Source organism: Alexandromys fortis, unplaced genomic scaffold, assembly GCF_014885135.2.
Source record: "Alexandromys fortis isolate MF-2015 unplaced genomic scaffold, M_Fortis_MF-2015_v1.1 scaffold_8_1_9099942, whole genome shotgun sequence".
Lineage (NCBI taxonomy): Eukaryota > Metazoa > Chordata > Mammalia > Rodentia > Cricetidae > Alexandromys > Alexandromys fortis.
Window position 1 is genome coordinate 4,455,901 of NW_026067898.1, and position 19,208 is coordinate 4,475,108.

Genomic DNA, 19,208 nt, shown 5'->3' on the forward strand with positions numbered 1-19,208 from the left:
CCTCCTCCTCCTCCTCCTCCTCCTCCTCCTCCTCCTCCTCCTCCTCGTTGTTCCTGTGCCTGGCTTATGGTGTTCTCCATATTCATCTATGGTGTCCCAAATGGTAGGACTTACCGAGGCTTCATGGCATTCTATTGCGTGTCTATGCACATACATATACCACCCTTGAGTCCTTTACTCTCAGACTCCTTAAGAGACTGTTGAGTTATGTGGGCCTTCTATTTTCATATCTTGGGACACGCCCATAGTCTTTCATAATATTGCACTAATTTGCACTTGTGCCATCTTTGGGGACACTTCTCATCTTTTTGGTACACACTATTCTGACAAATAAAAATCTTTCTGGATTTTATCTATATTCCCACTTGAAAGGGATCATCACCAGGTGCTTTAGACACTAATCCTTTACCTCATCAAGGAATACATATGAGCTAGGAGAAAGGGAAGTAGGGAGACTTTGCTTATACTGAAGTCTTGAATCCTTTTAAAGACTCCTTAGAAGCTACTAGGGAAAAAAAAAGCAGGAAATGGAATCATTTTCTTTCTAATAAGAATTTTCTATGTAATTTTATGATTTTAGGGATCCTGTGTTTCCTAGGCATTAGACATGCTTATTGTGATTCGAAAATAAGTCTAGTCTAAAAGAGGATCATTATCAACTAGCTTCCACAGTTATTCAAATGAACCTAAAGGGTTGCTCTTCAAAAGCACAGAGAGCTTCTATAGGGTATGGCGACTGCGCTGGTAAACAAAAAAAGGCGGCTTTATGTTAAACGATGGCCGTATCAAAGGTCTTCCTCTGTGAGCTGGCAAAACTGAAAACGCAAAGAAATGCCAACTGAAAGCCTTCGTTTGCTTTGAAGAACGAGTCTACCCCCATTTTAAGGCTTCAATCCATTTAATAGTGAAGACACACCTGGCTCATACCTGTTTATGATTAAACCTCTGTTTATCAAGGGGTGTGCTATTACCACTTGTAACTTTAACTATGGATGGTTCTGTACTGCTGGTTCCAGAAATCGGCAACCATGCCTTTGTTCCAAAAACCTATGCACGTGGGCCTCTCGAGCCCTGCCTTAGGGGGAGGCAGCCTGTGTACACAAGTAAAAAAGCTTGATTTAATTGCTTGTTTTAATTAACTTGCCCATAATGATTTGGGCCAGTGGTCTTTCTCCTCCCATTTTGGGGGTTAACGGATTCTCTCCACCTAGCGACATCATGCCATGCTTACCCCGGTAACACGGGGCCATCCTTTTGCTCAGTTCTGTTCGCAAATCCGAAGGTATCGCGTAGCAGACACCACTTGGTAGCTTATTATCATTCTTGTAATATATATTTTTCCACCTATGCCCACAAGTCTGAATAAAACAAAAGCAGAACAAACATGTGAAGGTCACACCTAGAAAGTCTGATTCCAGGATCTTGATGAGTGGGCCCACTTTAACACCTACCACAATAGATCCATTTTCACCCGGCTGTCTGGAAAGTGTCACCCCCAGCCACTGGTTATCTCTCTCTTCCAAGCAAGTCTTTCCACAGGGCTCTCCAGTGGGGCTACCTGCAGCATTTAGAGATATGTTTACCGTCACCTTCCTTGAAAACAATGTTACCCTAAAAAGAATAGAGTAGTTAAAGCTGGGCACTTCTGTCCAGAGTTTCTCTTCAGCTCGTTCTGTCTCATCTTCTACTCAGGGTACAATTTAGGGCTAAAATGAGTTACTCTCTGCCAACAGAGTTGTTCTCCACATGTGATGAATGTTCGTTGTTGAAATGACCTCGGAGTGATGAAGACACCATGAAGATGTGGCCTTCATGATACAGGAGGTAGCTGATTAACCTGAACAAGGCGAGGAAGGTCCTTTTGAGCCAGAGTCAGAGGCTGATGTTTGGGAAGGAATCTGTGTTTTTTGCCTTGCTCATTTATCAGTATAAGCATCGTCACTAGAGCACTTTCAAAAATGTCCTCAGCAACTGAAGGACCATTTAACAGAGCTGGACAATGGTGAGTGAGCATACAGAATGCACAGCATACAACACATGGTAGCATTTGGAATAGAATGCCCTGTGCTCTAGACCTAGTGGAGTGACTGCTGTTTTCAACAGCAATAAAAAGGTCTTTGAAAAAAAAATGGTGTCAGTAGTCAATAAAAAAAACATCAAGTAGGCACACTTTGGCAAATGCATAAATTGCAAAAAACAATTAAAAAATTAAAAAAAAACAACAAAGGAAATACTCAGATGGGACATAGTCCTGCTAAAATATACAACAATTATTTTTACGGTGATGAATTTTTTTATTTGCCAAAACAAGCTCTTTGCTGTTGAGCTGAAGTTCTAGCAAAACTCTGTGTTAAAGTCATTCCTGATCATTAAATGCAGAAAGAATGAGTGTCATAGATTCTTTTTGCTATTTTTACATTTTATTCTTTTCAGTCAACACTTGAATATTCTGTGCTCAGTTCCAACCACAGACAAATGCATTAGCAGCAACCAGATGAGGAAAGTATACAAGAATCTGGACTTCTTTACCTTGAACACTGGTCACCAAGTCTTTATACTGTTATGTCAAAAATTCCTGCACTGGTCTTTGTATTGTTAGGTACCTGATTACTCTTCTAACCTTAACTCTCTGTACAGCTTTCTGGGAAACTCCACAGTTCCTGCATCAATAATGATGCTATATTTCAAATGAAATCATTTGTATTAGCTTTTCTGAGTCATAAAGATGTTGTGTTTCCAGGACAGGTTACAAAGGCACAGAGAAACCCTGTCTCAAAAAACCAAAAAAAAAAAAAAAAAAAAAAAAAAAGTATAGGAAGATATTTGGGACTATCATAGAAATACCTAATCCTTCAACACAACTGAGCTGAAGGAAGTTTCCCAAACTTTCTTCTGGAGTCTTATTCTGTGGGTCCAGCCAAGTCTGTCTATTACAAGGGTTGCTCCGGGTCATGTCAGGAGCATGGTTAGAACAGAACATGGATAATGCTTTTCTGGTTTGGCTTCCTGGAAAACGATGTTGTCTTCCAGTACTAATAGAGTAGTCCAGGAGAGATAGACTGAGAGATGAAGGCAGATCGGTCCAGAGAAAGAGCATTGCTAGGCAACAGGAGAGCACTTGCTCTAGCCCAAACCCTGATAAAGAATGGACCAGATGGACATGGAGCTTTCTGTGTGAAAATTATAAAAGAAAGCTTGGTGGAGGAAGGAGAGAGGAGGAGGAGGAAAGAAAAAAAATCCGAGGAATGAAAGATGTCTATATTGTGTATCAATCAACTGGGTAAAACCACTCTAGCATAGGGAGCTGCCGGAGCAACATGGACCAGACCAAAACAGGAGGAATAAGAAGGGGCCAAATGAAACTTTAATTTTTATTGTGATACAGTTTTCAATTTGACCTGTCTCTAATATTACCAACATTTAAAAAATTAATATCAAAAACAGATCATCGAAGGTAGATCCAGCCTGCCTGCAGTGGAAGCTCTGTTACCATAAGAATCAACGACATATCACCTCTGCAATTATCAAACTATTTCTAAAATTACAGTGAACACCCAGCTAATTCACCTCCAGTTCAGTTGCTGTTATTAAAGACAGGAGCACATGGGCCCGCAAATGACACCTTCACTGTTGGCATGTAGAGAAAAATAGGTGCTTTCTTCAAGGTTATATTTGATATTTGCAAACAAATCTTCTCTCCTAGAGATAGTCGCCCAAGTTTAAAGACAGCAAACACAGTGCTTTGGAACCACAGACATGATATTATGCAAATTGCTAGCTGAAAATGGCCCAGAAGTTCATACGTGCAAGAATAGCATACTGCACACAGTTATGCGTTTTTCGGCGGAGTTCTGTTTCCTATGATTTTAAAGGAACATTAGAGACACCTTTGCCAAGAGAATCTGTCATCTGTTTCGTCCAAGATGCTTCCTGTTCAGGAGTGTTAGCCCTGCAGATGACAGTGACTGCTGCCGCCGCCTGACTTCCTGCACACTGTGCCCCCTTCTTATCATCCCACCCCCGTCTCTCTGTATCTGGGGTTTCCTGAGCTCTCCAGAAACACTTCTATATGATCTGTCTTATTTACAATGTCTTCTGAGAACTCATAAGGCCCTAGGGTCTTTACTTCCAGTGTGCCTAACGTCCCTGTCTTCCCCTACTCGTAATTCTGTGTTAAAAGTAATGATTTGTAGAAGTGGAACAGAGAGCCCTCCAGAAGCCACAACAAGAGCTGTTTACATGACATTCAATGAGGCCAGACTTTCCCAGTATTGTAGTTGTGAGATTAAGTTGCTCTTGAACAGAACGAACACGCAGTGAGTGGGATGTGGGGAGTGTGGGGGTTGGGGTGAAGGACCACTAGACAGAGCATTTCCTATGTGTTAGTATGTGGTTCCAAATAACAGATACTAATCTAGAGATAAGATCTCTTATTTATGATAATTAAAAATATATATCAATATATAAATAACATAAATATTTTATCTACTCTACAGAAAAGACTTAGCAAGCAAAGGCTCTTACTGGCATAGGCTATGATTGGGAAGAAATTCGGTTGCTTTGCTTAGCAGTAGGAGGGGGGCCTCGTTTGCCTGGGATTAGCTACAGACATTTGTTTGTGTGCTCTGCCTCCAAGGGTTAGCACTGACGTTATTCATCTTGGCCGAGCACAGATCATGTTGGCCATCATTCCATCCCAACACAAAACCCAGACAACGTGGTGAAAACAGAATTCTATAAATGGAAAAAACCCATCTTCTATTTGTGTGGCATGTCTTGAAATATGTGTCAAAATTATGACTATCAGACTGCAAAGGAATGAAAATAATACAAATGTAAGGAATTATTTTTGCATGCATACACTTGCGTATACATATACACCTACAAACCCACCCACATACATGTCATACTGTTTCTTCTTTTCACTTCATGACACGGCTTCCTAGAGAGGGAACCCCCAACTTCAGTGACAACACAGAGAGACTTTGAGCACTACCTGTTAGACAGAAACAGCTCCAGGAAAAGTCCTCAACTCACCACCCAGCTCTGAATTTCCTTGTTTCTGGAGGAGTTTCCCCATACTCTTTGAAAATGCCAGAAGAACCTCAGCAGAAAAGACAAGACCTCTACATCCTACGGTTTTCTCAGGTCTCTAAGACAGAGGTTTTCAACCTCAGGCTGAGACCCTTTGTGGTCAAAGGACCTTTTCATAGGGGTCAAATATGAGGTATCTTGCATATCTGATATTTATACTGCAATTTATAACAGTAGCAAAATTACAGTTATGAAATAGCAATGGAATAATATTAAGGCTGAAGTTCACCACAACACAAGGAGCTGTATTATCAAAGGGTTGTAGCATCTACAAGGTTGAGAACCACAGCTCTCTGAGATTTGTTCCCTCAACCCTTATGCTTCTGAATGTACCCTTCCATGTGAAGGAATTGGACAGAAGTCTCTGTCCTAGTAGATTGTGGCTACTTAATGGAGCAGACAATTTAGCACTAATTGTTTTCTTTATGAAGAAATTTGCTATTCATTTGGACATAGGTGATGCTTGCACAGACTGTCATACAAAATCCAATTTCATAAATACTCCTAATGAGACCACAAATGAAGTCATGTTTTATTTTACCCAATGTCAAGCTTCAATGATTAGTAATCCAGTTTTCATGTCAGCGTATACATTACTAAGTTGAACTTCAAGCAAGCCAAATCAGTCCCTTGATTGAAAAAGTACTTAGCATGGTTGAATACAACAGAGGTGAGTGGAAATTAGCATTTAATGTTTCTCTACTCTTGCACTAGAATGGCTAATTCTTAGCACAGTTGAGTGCATTTTCCCAGTATGAATTAAGGGGAAAATCCATAGTAAAGCTGTCTCCTTTACTCTAAGAATTAAGTTCATCCTTTTTGTTTTCAAATTGGGGGAAGAAAATTTGATATACAAATGTATACATAAATGAAAATTAGTTATTTTAATGAACAAAAATAAGATTGTTAATATAAAGCTAACCGGATTCTCTCCACCCTCCCACCCCTTCCTCCCACTTTTATTTTGCTTTTCACCTCCTTGGTATAACTACCAACACTCCAAAAATCGAGTAGAGGCCACGGAGGACGAGAGATGTGATCTTTCCCACTACCTCAAGCAGTAGAGACTGGCTATGTCTTGACCACAGCATTCTCATAGCGCAGGACCCTGCTACTCACATACCAAGCAGGCACTTGGTACATATTTGTGGATGGAGGACTTTAAAATCTCTTACCCCACCGCAATAACCCCTTAGGTACAGTGAAGGACTACAGTGTTTCCACTAAACGTAGAGATGGAAGAACGTCCATTTGTTTCTATTCCCCACTCTACTCCACAACACTAATTCCTTAAGTTTTAAGACACAGTAACCGAGGGTGCGGAGGAAATTGCACTTTTGTGTGATGTTCCTTCCAAGTGTGACTGGGAGAAGAGGAACTTAAGATAATAAGTCACTCGGGACCTGTGGGTTTCTGCAGGGACTCTGGGAAGAAAGGAGCCATGTGATGTATTTGGACAAGAACTGAGCCTGAACATACGTGAGCATCAGATGATATTACCAATGGGATCTTAAGGGACTTGGTTATACACTAAACTGTATACAGGTCAGAGCATAATCCTCTTCTATAAAATAGACATAGCCCATTACTTCATGGGAAGCCTCAATAAGAACACAACTTTATTCTCACAGTAAGGCCAAAAGATGCATTATTAATCCCTTAATTCATGAGAAAATGTAGTCCTGTGAGTGTGTGAAATCCTGTGCGCAGTCAAAGGTTAGCCCCGGAATCTCTACTGCTCTTGACTGAATTTTTTGAGGCAGCGTCTCTCACAAAACCTGGACCATATCAATTTAGTTAGACTGACTAGTCAGTGAGATCCAGGGTCTCCTGTCTACACCTCCCCAGCACTAAGATTAGAGGCTTGCTACAGTGCCTGGCCTTTACATGGACGCTGGGAATTGAACTCAGGTCCTCATGCTTGCTCAGAAAACACCTTGCCATCTGAAACATCTCCCCAGCCCCCAACACTGAGTCTTAAAGGAACCAAGAACTTGACTAAACTTATGAAACTAGTAAATCAAAACCTTAGAATTTAAATAAAAAAAATCTTTATGTTGCTTCCCATGACTCTAAAACATTGGCAATAGGACTCTACAAATATTCAGAGGTGTGAATTAGCTGAATTCAATTTCACATCCTAAATCTGTTTTCCCATCTGAGAATGTGTAAAATATAGCAATTCTGCCCAGAATGTAAATAAACATTTTTGTTTGAGATAGGGCCTCATTTGAGCTCAAGCTGGCCTGAAATTCATCACAGACCTCATCAAGTCAACATTGTTCATGAAGAGTTTCAGTTTCTGGAGCCCTGTCCTGCCGCCCTGCCCTTTCCCTATGTGTTAGTCACCTTCAGTATTGGGACATTTCTACTGAAGAACTAAGGTCCCCGTGGAAAGATCAGGCTCCAGGGCCTTTTGCCTTGGACCTTTGAGGGCTTGACTCAAGTGCTTTGCAGTGGTGGAAGGCTGGGACTTTTTGTGTCATGGTTTGTCTGGTTTTTCTACCCTCGTCACTGCTCCGTGGCTTCCCCAGCAGACATTCGGTAGGGGCGCTCAGTCCCGCTCCCTGCATAGTAAGAGACTGCGTAAGTCTCTCTTGAAAGTGCAGCTGCTCTTGCAGAACTTATGACACAGTTTCAGCTTTCAGAAAAACAACAAAAGCCCTCACTCTGAGTTACTTTTGGCTTTTGAATTTGAAGTTCTAGTCAAATGCACAATAAATGTCATACATTTAAGACTGGCCCATCTTTTTTTTTTTTTTTTTTTGTCAATCATAGAAAGTGAACAACTCTTGTTTTGTCCTATGTTCTATGGAGACTAACTTCAGATATCCTTTTTCAAGGAAGTAATAATTACTAATGAAAAGATCCTCTGAACTAGAGTGACAGATGAAATTAACAGCTTATAAAGCCTACCAAAACATACAGGTGAATGTTACAGAAACTGACGCCAGCTCATCCACGACTGCCTTGCACCTAGTAGGTGTTCAACAATGCAAATTCTCCTACTCCCCCAGGAAATTGCCTTCTGCTGATTTTAATTTAGACACCAGGGGGCGCTCACAGTGCTGTGAGATTTGAGGCTCAGCCTCCAGCTCTAACCCAAATGGCCTTTTCGATTAGTTTATCTTATCAAAACATAGTTACTACTAAGTCCATTATAGTATACAATCTATGCTTAAAACATGCGATTTTCACACACATCAAATTAAACATGGCGGCGATTCTTCCAAAAGATAACGGGGACATTTAGAAACTCAAAGGCAATCTGAATGATTTGGTGTTAATGAAAGCCATAACACCAGCATTTTAGAGGTGGCATAGGACATGAAAACTGTCAGATGTCCAAGACTTTCCCTCCTGAGAATCTAGAGCCAAGCAAAAATGAAATTATCGAATTAAATGTCAAAACAAGAGACCATTCTCCAAATAATTTTCTTGAGTTCAAAAGTGATATTTAAAGGTGGTCTTAAGATGGCTAACAGAATCTGATAATGGTTAGTGGGCAGGTTCTAAATGCTTTTCTGTCAAAGAGTCTCTGTGTGATCCGGGAATCCACAGGCCTGGCAAAGCCAGGTGCTTTGGTCCCCTTACTCTTTCCTATTCTATTTTCTATTCTATTCTATTCTAAAACACAGTTGCCCACCACAGAAACGGTCCCTGTGGACCAATATCACCGTGTTGTGGAGTTGAAACTCTGTAAATGTGACTTGGTCCTTCATTCTGAAGCCTCAGAACTGTAGGAAAGAAGGTCATTTGTGCAGACCTGATTCTAGATCCAGGGTCTCTGCTGGTCTCTTAGTCACAAGTTTCTTCAGAGTCCTCCAGGAAACCCGAACAACTCTTTGTAATAGTTACAAGGGGAAGTGTACTCCAGTGGGTCTGTTTGGTGAGAATAGTTTAGACAGGAGAATCACTCTACTGGGCACTTTATTCTTTCTGTGCACTGAGTGTGTTTTAATAGCTGTAAACACATGCATTAACAATTTTTTTCAAAGCATTCTTGAAGTATTGTGAATTCCAGCATCAAATGCAGAGAAGTCTTAACAGGGAGAGAAGGCTTACATGTGTGTGTGGGGGAGGGGTAATCAAGTTGGTTGGGGGCAGAGAGAAAGGTCAACACCAACAGCCAATTTCTCAGTGTTAGCCTTTCAAATGCTGGCATTATTAACAAGCTGATTCTGTACTAAATCTATTTCTAAAATAATTTACTACTAAAATTTAGTAACATTTGCTTCTGACATTAGAAAATACTAAAGGGAAAAAAATCCTACTTTTGTAGTCTTCTGGTAACTTCTTGGCTTTAAAGATTCATTTGGAAAACTGAAATGAATGCCATTTTAAATAACTTAAATTTTTAATATATTTGTGTGTGTGTCAGGAGGGCGCCTATGTGTAGTTCAGAAACCGTTTGTCAGCGATCGTTCCCAGCCTTCTCGCCTTCCATTTTGCTGAGACAGGTTCTTTCTTAACGGCTGTCCTGTGTACTGCAGGCCAGCTGTCCCAGGAGCCTCGAGTTGATTCTCCTGTCCCAACCTCTTGTTAGTCAACACAGCAAGCACCCATTCACGCGAGACAAAAATCAAAATCCTAAACAGAAACTAAATCCAAGAAAACTTGCTTGCCCTTAAACCTGGAGTGGCCCATATTGAAATGCCATGCACTTTTTAATTTTTTTTTTTATATTTTTGGTCAGGTAGGACCGGTGAGGGGGGCTGTAGACGGTAGGATCATGAGTTTTATTGAGGAGCGGTCATATTTTCCTTGCCATTAAAGACTCACACCAGTATGAGGCATGCCATATATCAAGGGGTATTTCTCTGTAGGAAGTTGAGAGGACTAGAATAAAACATTGCAGAAACCGTAGTCGGCACACAAAAATGATCACATATAAAGCCCACTAGACAATGTTCCCAGGAGAACAGCCTGAGCCCAGAGTGAGGCCATGCTAGAAAGACTCCACAGGGGCTAAAAACTGCCACACTGTCTATGGGCCAGGTGTGATTGAGCCCTTAACCACCAAGATGTCGCTTCTGCCCAAGGTGAAATTTGAAAAGAACATCTCTCATTCACTTCAGAGCCATAGACACCCTTCCAAATAAAAAGGGTCTGAAAAATAAAATGTTCTTATTGTTTCTGAACACATTCACTATGAAGTACAGTGTTTCAAAATTGAAAAGGAATTTAAATTTGCACAATTTAAAAACAGATAGGTATAAACTAAGGGTATTTTTATAAAAAAAAAAGGAATTATGGAGCCGAATCCAGTAGCTACAAACCCATTTCCATGTTCTGTTTCCCCACAGTGAATTATTCTTGGAACTTTCTGCTCATTAAGACAGTCACTTCCAAACTACCAACCTCTCGAGGTTGGTAATGACATTTCCTGGAGAGAAGTCACCAAGTCTTCAGAATGCAGGCTGACTCAGTCCCTCTGCGGGAACCCTGAAATTGGCCACAAAGTCTGTGAAGTACTACTAACTCTGAAAAATTTATCTACTCATTTTAGTTACATTGAGTTCTTCCCATATGGTCATCAAAACCAGTGCAAACTGGCTTACTTCTCAGCCCCACCCACTCTAAAAAGCCTAGCAGATGGACCTGATCCTTGCTCCTGCCAGTCTGTCACTAATGATTCGCTCACCACCTAGACTTGATTTCATTGTGGCTTCAATCACATCTTATTCAGGAACAACCCAAAAAGGAAGGGTTATCTTTTGCTCTTGCTCTTCACGTCTCAAGTCTTTACAGCCGCCACCACGTAAAACTAGTCTTCCCAGGATTATTAATGACTCTGTTCTCTCTCATCCATAGAAACTACCTACGTTCTTAACTTTTGTGATGTCTAGCACCTTTTAACACTCCCAACCACAGATACTTTCTCAAAACCCTCTCCGCCTCTGACTTCTACAATTCCAGGGGCACCTGACTCTCTCGCTGCCTCTTAGCTCTGTCTTTATCGAGGCCCTCCCTTCGTCTCCAGAGGTTTTCAACCATAGATGAACATTATAATCATCCTTGAACCTCTGTAAACTCCTGCATCCCCTTTTTGAATGGACTCCTAGAGACAATTAATTTGAGACTGGGCCACTAGAACAGGTATTCCTAAAGCTCCTTGGCTAGTTTAAGTTGAAGTACAAGAAAGCCCTTCTCTAGTTGTAGGAGTACCAGGGTCTACCCTTGATCTCCTGATCTGCACCGCTACAGTTTGCAGGTTAAGCTCATTGACCACCCCTTCCGCGTCAATCTCCCTTGACTCTGACTTGCCGATACAGTCTTCTGGTCCTCAGGCATAAAAATCTAACTCATAGGTATCTAGGTTTTGTGTTGTATAAACCTCATACCAATGGAATACATTGCCTTCCCAGAAACCCTGCTGTCCTACCTCTTTGGGGTACCTATCACCATTATCTGCCCAGTACCCCCAAATCAGAACCTTTAGTGACATCTTTAATAATGTCTTTTCCCTAGTGTTACTCATTCAAAAACTACCAAGTGTTTCTGAACCCATCCTCTGAACATCTCTAGAACTCTGGTTTTTTCCCCAGCACACCTGCCGCTGTCCTAGCTAAGGACTCAGTAACCTCTACCACAGGAGGTTTGCCCTATAATTGTAATACCACGCTTAGTCTTGAAACATTGACTCCAGTGTATTTGTTACCCTACACTAGACTCCCAAGTGTCAAACACGCAATCTGAACATCCACTTCCCAGTTGCAAACCTCACAGGAAAGGTTCAAAGTCACAAATTGTTCCAGAAATAATCTGATCACCTCTGTCATCCATCACTCTGCGATGCCATCCTGCCTGGTTCTCAGTTCTTCAGAGGTACAGTGCTCGCAGAGACCTCCACGCCCAATGCTTGTTCTGACTGGCATACTTTTTCTTTCCTATTCTGTGAGAATTTTGTTCATATATGCAATGAAATATAAACAGTTGTACCTTCATTTCCTCTAACCCCTCCTCTCCTCATGTGACTATTTCCTCCTTCTCTTGCTCCTTTTACCACCCTTCTTCCTGTCTCTAATAATCCACCAAGTGCAATTAACTGCCCATATGTACAAGGCTTTGGAGCCATACCTGCAGCATGGGAACCAACCAGTGGCCACACCCTAAATGGCATATTATTTTGTGATCTCTTCCTCTAGCTGAGGCTTCCTCGGGCCCCACATGGGTCTCAGTTCCTACTTTGTTCTTGTCCCTAGATCTTCCCATCAGAGTTTCCTACAACTATGAACGTATAGGCGGGCAAAATATTGTACTATTGTTCCTGTGCCCTTAGAGTTGGTCTCTCAATCTCCCTCAGCTAACGACCAGATGGATACAAGAGCGACATGCACAATGGACTAGTAATACCTGGACCCAGATCATTTGCCAAGGAAAAGTATCTTAGCCATTAGAAATATTAGCCAATGAGCATAGAAGCATGTATCAAAAAATGGATTTAAGAAAGCATCTCTTGTGGGCCAGGGATAAATCCTGTTCCCACTGCCAGGAGTCCCGCAAATAGACCAAGCCACACACTATCACCCACATTCAAAGGGCCTAGTTGGGTCCCATGCAGGCTCCCCAGCTGTCAATTCAAAGTCCATGAGCTCCTGCTAGCTTGGGTCAGCTGTCTCTGTGGGTTTCCCCATCATTATCCTGCCTCTCCTTTGCCTTGTTCACATAATCCCTCCTCCCTCTCTTCCACTGGACTCCAGGAGCTCAGCCCAGTGCTTGCCTGTGGATCTCTGCATCTGCTTCCATCAGTTTTTGAGTGGAGGTTCATGTTTATCTTTCTGGGTCTGGTTTGCATCACTCAAGATGAATTTTTTCTACTTCCATTTGCCTGAAAATATCATGATGTCATTGTTTTTTACTGCTGAGTAATACTCCATTGTACAAATGCACCACATTTTCTTTATCCATTCTTTGGTTGAGGGGCATCTAGGCTGTTTCCAGAACTTAGCCATTCTGACAGGTGTAAGATGGTATCTCAGAGTTGTTTTGAATTGCATTTCCCAGATGACTAAGGGTGTTGAGCAGTTCCTTAAATGTATTTCGGTCGTTTGAGATTATTCTGTTGAGAATTCTGTTTAGATCTGTACCCCATTTTCTTAGCCTTGATGCAGGGGAAAGGGGCTTGGTCCTGCCTCAACTGGATATGCCAGGCTTAGTTGACTCCCCATGGGAGGTCTTACCCCCTGAGGAGTAGATGGGATTGGGAAGGAGGTGGGTAAAACCATGAGGAGGGGAGGGAGGGGGGAACTGTGGTTGGTATGTAAAATGAATTTTAAAGAGAGAAAAATAATAATCATAATAAAAAGAAAGCATCTCTCCAATTAGAAGGACATCTCTCCCTTTGAGAACTCTAGTATGAGGGGAGGGTTGGGAACTTCTAATCTTTTAAAATATTAATTGTGTTTATGTGGTGGGGGACATGGGTTTAGCTACTCTTGGAGACCAGACACATTGGATGTCTCTGGAACAGGTATCATTACAAGTAGCTGTAAGCCTCCTGATGTGGATGCTGGAATTAAACTTGGGTCCTCTGTCAACAGCTAAGCCATTTGGCCAACCCCAGCTTCTACCTTTTAACCTTAGTTTATTAATGGCATCCTATACCATCATTTTCTGTGTTCAGGGATGATTTTTCAATATGAGCAAACTATTAATCTTAGTTTTATAAGCTATAATTTTCAGCTTGCTGCAAACAAAAAGAGCATTGCTCAGAATATACGTAAGGTTTTAACAGTTAGGTGTTTGTATTTTAGTATTACTAACTCCTGCTAATCAGGTAGAAATGATGCAATGCTTAGAAACTTGACCTGTTCCCAAGTAGGGTATGAAATACAGAAACTGGAGATTTCCTAAGACAATGTTATTTCCAGAAATATATTCAAAACCGGTAACGGTGACCAAGTTGCTTTGGACCGTTGGTCTTCCAGCAAGAGAAACAGAAGCCCAGACAGGAAGCCTAACAGTTCAGCAGCCAGAACTCTGCATCTGCAGGGGAAGTGAGGGTCCTACTCACCAGGAGAGCAGACACAGGAGCAGGGGGATTCGTGCTGTCTGATAGGAATGTAATGTGTGCTCACACAACATTTTTAACTGAAGGACTGCCATATTACAGAGGTAAAAAGAATGTTAAATCAATTCAAGATATCAAACTATCAATACTACTACTTCAAGATAGCTCTTTCATGAGGTACTCATAACTTAATTTTGTACTGTCTTAGACATCTACTAGGTCAATTACTGAATAAAACTCGCTATGGACATTTCCTGTCCTCAAAAGCCACATGTGGCCAGAGATTACAACTTCTTAGATTCTATGACCAGGTAAGTCAGTCATTCAGAGCTTCTTCTCTAGACACACAGGCACACAGGCATGCGCGCGCGCGCGCGCACACACACACACACACACACACACAGGATCACACAGACACACAGGCTCACAAAGACACACACACAGACACTCACACACACACAGGATCACACAGACGCACACACAAATACACACAGGATCACACAGAGACACACACACCCAGGGGGTAGAAGAAAGACTATCTGTGGTGATTATGAAGTATTAAAGATCCAGAGTGTCTTTTGATACCCAGATAGATCTGATAATCATTCATGCCTTGTTCTGTTTGGCTAACTATTTGGATTTTAAGCATGGATCATGCTTAAATGTATAGATTGAGTCATTATTCTTACCACCCTGACTCAGGAGCTATCAGAGACCAAATTCATTCAACAGCCCCCAGGAAGGGTACAGAGCAGCTGACAGAGAGAATGGACATGTGGAGATCGCTGTGACCTACTTAGACACAAGTGGATGTAGTCCCAGGGCCTCCTGAAGGGAGACCATGTTTTTGTCCATGGGAGGAAGCAGTAAGGGGGTAAAAAAACAGCAGCCACCTCTGAGGCAGGCAGGATGCGAGAGGGAGGGAGAGCACACAGGAAGAAAACACTCTGGGTGCTACAGAAGCAACTCCGTCAGTGTTACCTCAGCAGCCAATTGGGTCTGCTAGGGGGCACTGCCAATGTCTCCCCCGAGCATGCCAGATAAATGTGTATGCCTGCTTGACTCTGATTATGGCTGTAGTGAATGCAACATGATACGCAGTAACCTTAGCCACAGGCTAAGGTGGGAGAGCATAGGCGCCTATCTGAACCAGCCATTTGTCTGACATAGTACAGAGACTTGGAAACACCTCATGATGGATATTTTGAACCAAACAGCTGGTAGGCACCATTTTACAAGACTGGACACTTTTAGAATCGTGATAAAAAGTAACGGTATTCCAGAGACAAGCGGTTACTTACTGAGATAGATAGCTCCAATAGCTCTCTATCTTACAACTTTTTTTATTTTGGATGGGCTAAGTGACTTCTTTTTCATTTTGCTTGATTTCAGTTTGTTATATTTTTTTGTTTATACAACTAACATTTTATTTTTAGGTTGTTAGTTGACCCTAGTTACTTATTTTGATAGCATTTTGTTGCAGATATCACATATATTTTAAGTAGAAAATGAATTTATTTCTCAGTGTCTGATATGTATCAGATATTGAACTAAGTATTTTGGGAAGCAGGATTTTAGACAGGGTCTCATGATATAGCTCTGGCGATCCTTGGACTCCTGTGTTAGGCTGGCTTAGATCTGAGCTCTCAAAGATCTACCTTCCTCTGCCTCCTGAGTGCTAGAATTAAAGGCATATGCCACCAAGCCTGGCTAAACTAAGTGTTTTTAAACTTTATAATAATCACTCACATTCTAGATAAGATTATTACAATTATTTATGTAATTGCTAACATAGTAATTCATAATATAACTACGTAATATAGTTAAATATAAATAAAAATATTTTTAATTATAAATAGCTCAATCATACAGAGGATTTTGTGTGTGTGCATGTAGGTAGCTTTCTGTTTCCTCTCTATATACAATACATACATACACACAACACATACACACACAATGTGTTCCTAAGTAATAGTCCATAGTCTATAAACCTTACAGTCTTAAATATCATTCTGTTCATCAATTGGTGACTTTTTAAGCTTTCTTTCTGGACATTAGCATCCATATTTTACCTCACAGCTTTAAATTACTTTTGAATTTGTTCTTAATAAACATTTTTTTCTTGTAGAAGCTGAGACTGTATTGATCGTAATGTTCCCTGAGAAATGACTTCAGTCAGTTCCCTTATGAAAATATTCTCAATGCTGCTGTAGTTGACACTGGAACCAATCAATTGGCTAGGACCTTACACTCAATTCTCTCTTTCATCTCGGCACTTTTGTGATGGACTCAGTTGTTGAAGGTGAGAAATATCGCTTTGGCTTACCTTTGCTAACTCTTTTACCCACTAATCAAGCTGATAACTATCAGACTTGTCCTTTCCTTTATCCATCCATCCTAGAACTTGTAATGTTCCTTCTGTATCTACTACTGTGTTTCAGTGTCTCTGGAGAACTCTGTGCCCTATACCATGGTGGATTTAGGTTTTCCTTAATTGGCAGCTGCCCTCATCTAAAAGCTTATATAATTTATCAGGGCACAATCTTTCCAGTTAAATACAAGCATCCGTAAATAGATCCAGTGCCCTCCAGGCAGGATGTAGCTACCACTAGTTGTAATGTCACAGTTCTGGAAAGAATGCCAGGACTGGAGACCCTGGGAAGCCTCTGTTAGATCAAAGCTTCCTTCATTGCACAGTTCTCTCAGGCAACGAAAATACTCTGCAAAATCATTCCGAATACACAGCTCTGTGAGTCTTCTATGCACCCCAGTCTGCCACTTGGACCAGGGGTTCCTAATGATGCTCTGAGGCCCATCTCTCCTTCACAAAGAAGTAAGGTTCACAATAACTCTTATTTTCCTGACTAGAATTTATGTTGTTTCTCTCCCTCTCCCCTTTGTTCTCCTCCTCCCCCCTCCTGTGTCTTCCCTCCCTCGATAGCCTTTGTACTTTTCCATCAGCTTCAGCCAAGGCCAATGCGCAGACGATTCCTGCCTTTTTATGGGTGCTGAAGTAAAAATGTGGAGACAAAAAAAAAAAAAAAAAAAAAAACAAGCAAGAAAACAACATGGAGAGGACTATAGAACTTAGACAAAATAAGGTAATCTCCAATAGCCCATTGACAGATAAAGAAAAATCCCAATCACCTATAACTAACTCGTCATCATACGTGATAGCACATCCCTAAGGACAGCACACCAAACCCTTCCTTTAGTCTTATCTTCACTGAGAATGTACCACTGAAGTGTAAGGCTAAGCCTCCATGCATCATTTTGAAGGAGGAACCCATAGCTCTCTGTGCTTGATCCCCACTGCGGAAAGCAGAAACAAAGCAGTCATAACCTAGGGTTGCTTTGAGGGGGAAACATTGAGCAATATACACGACAACGCTTAACACTGGGAGCAAGATAGACCTAAATATGATATTAGTTCCCCTTTCTTTTCCCATGGGCCTGTGCGCAGCAAATTTGCTTTTGACTTTGAAACATGAAACTTTCCCCCTCCCCCAGCAGCACACATGTCTCGAGTTGCTGCAAATCTAAATAAAGACATAAAAAATGAGGGCCGGAGACAGGCCTGCTTCACAGGGGAATCTGAGGGGAGGAAATTTAGTAACTATATGTTAGACCTCCTATATTAATGATTTTAACACAGTAGACGCGCCATTTTCCCCTCCCTTTCTTTTATGGTATATATTCTACCGGGGAAAAAATATGGTATCCGTTTCTTTTTCAAAGGAAGAGAAAGAAAAGCCCTTGGGCTAGATGATGGGATGTAGGATCAACCTAACTTTTCATTCCCGATGTGCCCTTTATCCTATATATCAAAGATGAAAAGTCCAAGATCAAGTACAATCCTCAGCAATCCTCCCCTGGGCTGGATCCTCTGGCTTTGAGGCAGGTTTTACTCATGGTGGGTGATAAGAGGTGGCTGGCCAGAAGGCATCCTACAAACCTTTCCCTGAAAGAGCTATGCCAGCTACTGAGATCAACTAAACTACAGCCGCAAGCAAGAGAAAGGCAAATATCACCAGAAGCAAGCTGCCACGGGGTTAAAGCTGAAAAGCATGCACTTTAAACTAGAAGAAACTGGCTGGCACAGTGACGTCTTCCAGAATTTGCCCAGCAATGGGCCCATGGGGGAAAGTTCATTATCTCTTGGTCCAGGACCCAACTCACCCAGCTGGAGCTGCTCGCAGGTCTGGCCTGGATTCTTTCCGATCCTGCATCTGTAAATCGCCCCAGGATTGACCACCGAGGCATTGGAGGGCCAGCTGGCAGTGGGTGCCCCTGCGATGAGCCTAAAGCGAGAACCATGCAAGTTCGCTCAGATGTGAGCCAGCCTGCCCACCCACCCTGCCCCAAGTTGCCACAGCTGTGGAAGGGGCGCCCACGTCCCCTGCCCATCACCATCTCCCAGGACTCAGGACTCCCGGGACCAGGTACCTGGAGCACCCTGAGGGCTGCTATCCTAAGATAAGTTAGTTCCAAGGCTCTCCAGTGAGCCAACTGGCTGGAGCCAGGCTTTCCTCTGATCTCCCAGGAGGGCGGAAAGTTTGATTCTAACAAGGAATCCCAGAGGCGGAGACGCTGCCACATGCCTCTTGGGGAGGGCGCACTCACCAGCGCTTTTCCCCGTGGCTGTGTAGCACCACCGAGTAGCCAAACAGAGAGCCGGAGGGGCCCTGGTACAGCAGCGCGCTCTCTGGGTCCAGGTTGTAGGGGTACCCCGCAGGCACTCCCAGGTACAACAGCATCACGGCTTCCCAGAGGGCGACCCCTCGGGGCCCGGGTCTGCGCCTCGGTTCCGCAGCCATGCACTCTTGGTGGGGAACATTCAACACCAAACGGCCACTGACCAGAGTTGCACAGGATGCGACGGTTGGCCAAGGCGAAGAGCGCCCCAAGAGATGAAGTGCAGCAGCGTGTCCGGTACTGGCAGGCGACAGGGGCGGAGAGAGGGACGCCAGGGGAGGGGAATTGGTGGCCACAGGCGGAGCAATTGTGGTGGCCAGGGATGCCTCAGGCCCTGGCCCACGCCCCGTTTCTGTGGCCTGGGGGCTCCTGTGATCTGGGTGGGGTCTTGGGTGTGGTGCTGTGG

At 42.5% G+C, this 19,208-nt stretch overlaps 1 protein-coding gene across 1 annotated transcript in view; it reads right to left on the reverse strand.

Annotated features, from left to right (window-relative positions):
- Itga4 (integrin subunit alpha 4) overlaps positions 1-19,208 on the reverse strand; it is a 68,347-nt gene extending 49,139 nt beyond the window's left edge. Inside the window, exons 1-4 of the mRNA XM_050120612.1 lie at positions 18,731-19,208; positions 18,287-18,408; positions 1,452-1,558; positions 1,232-1,358 (exon numbers count right to left, since the gene is read on the reverse strand). Coding sequence (XP_049976569.1) covers positions 1,232-1,358; positions 1,452-1,558; positions 18,287-18,408; positions 18,731-18,924 — 550 coding nt within the window. The 5' untranslated portion in view covers positions 18,925-19,208. The remainder of the gene's footprint in view (positions 1-1,231; positions 1,359-1,451; positions 1,559-18,286; positions 18,409-18,730) is intronic.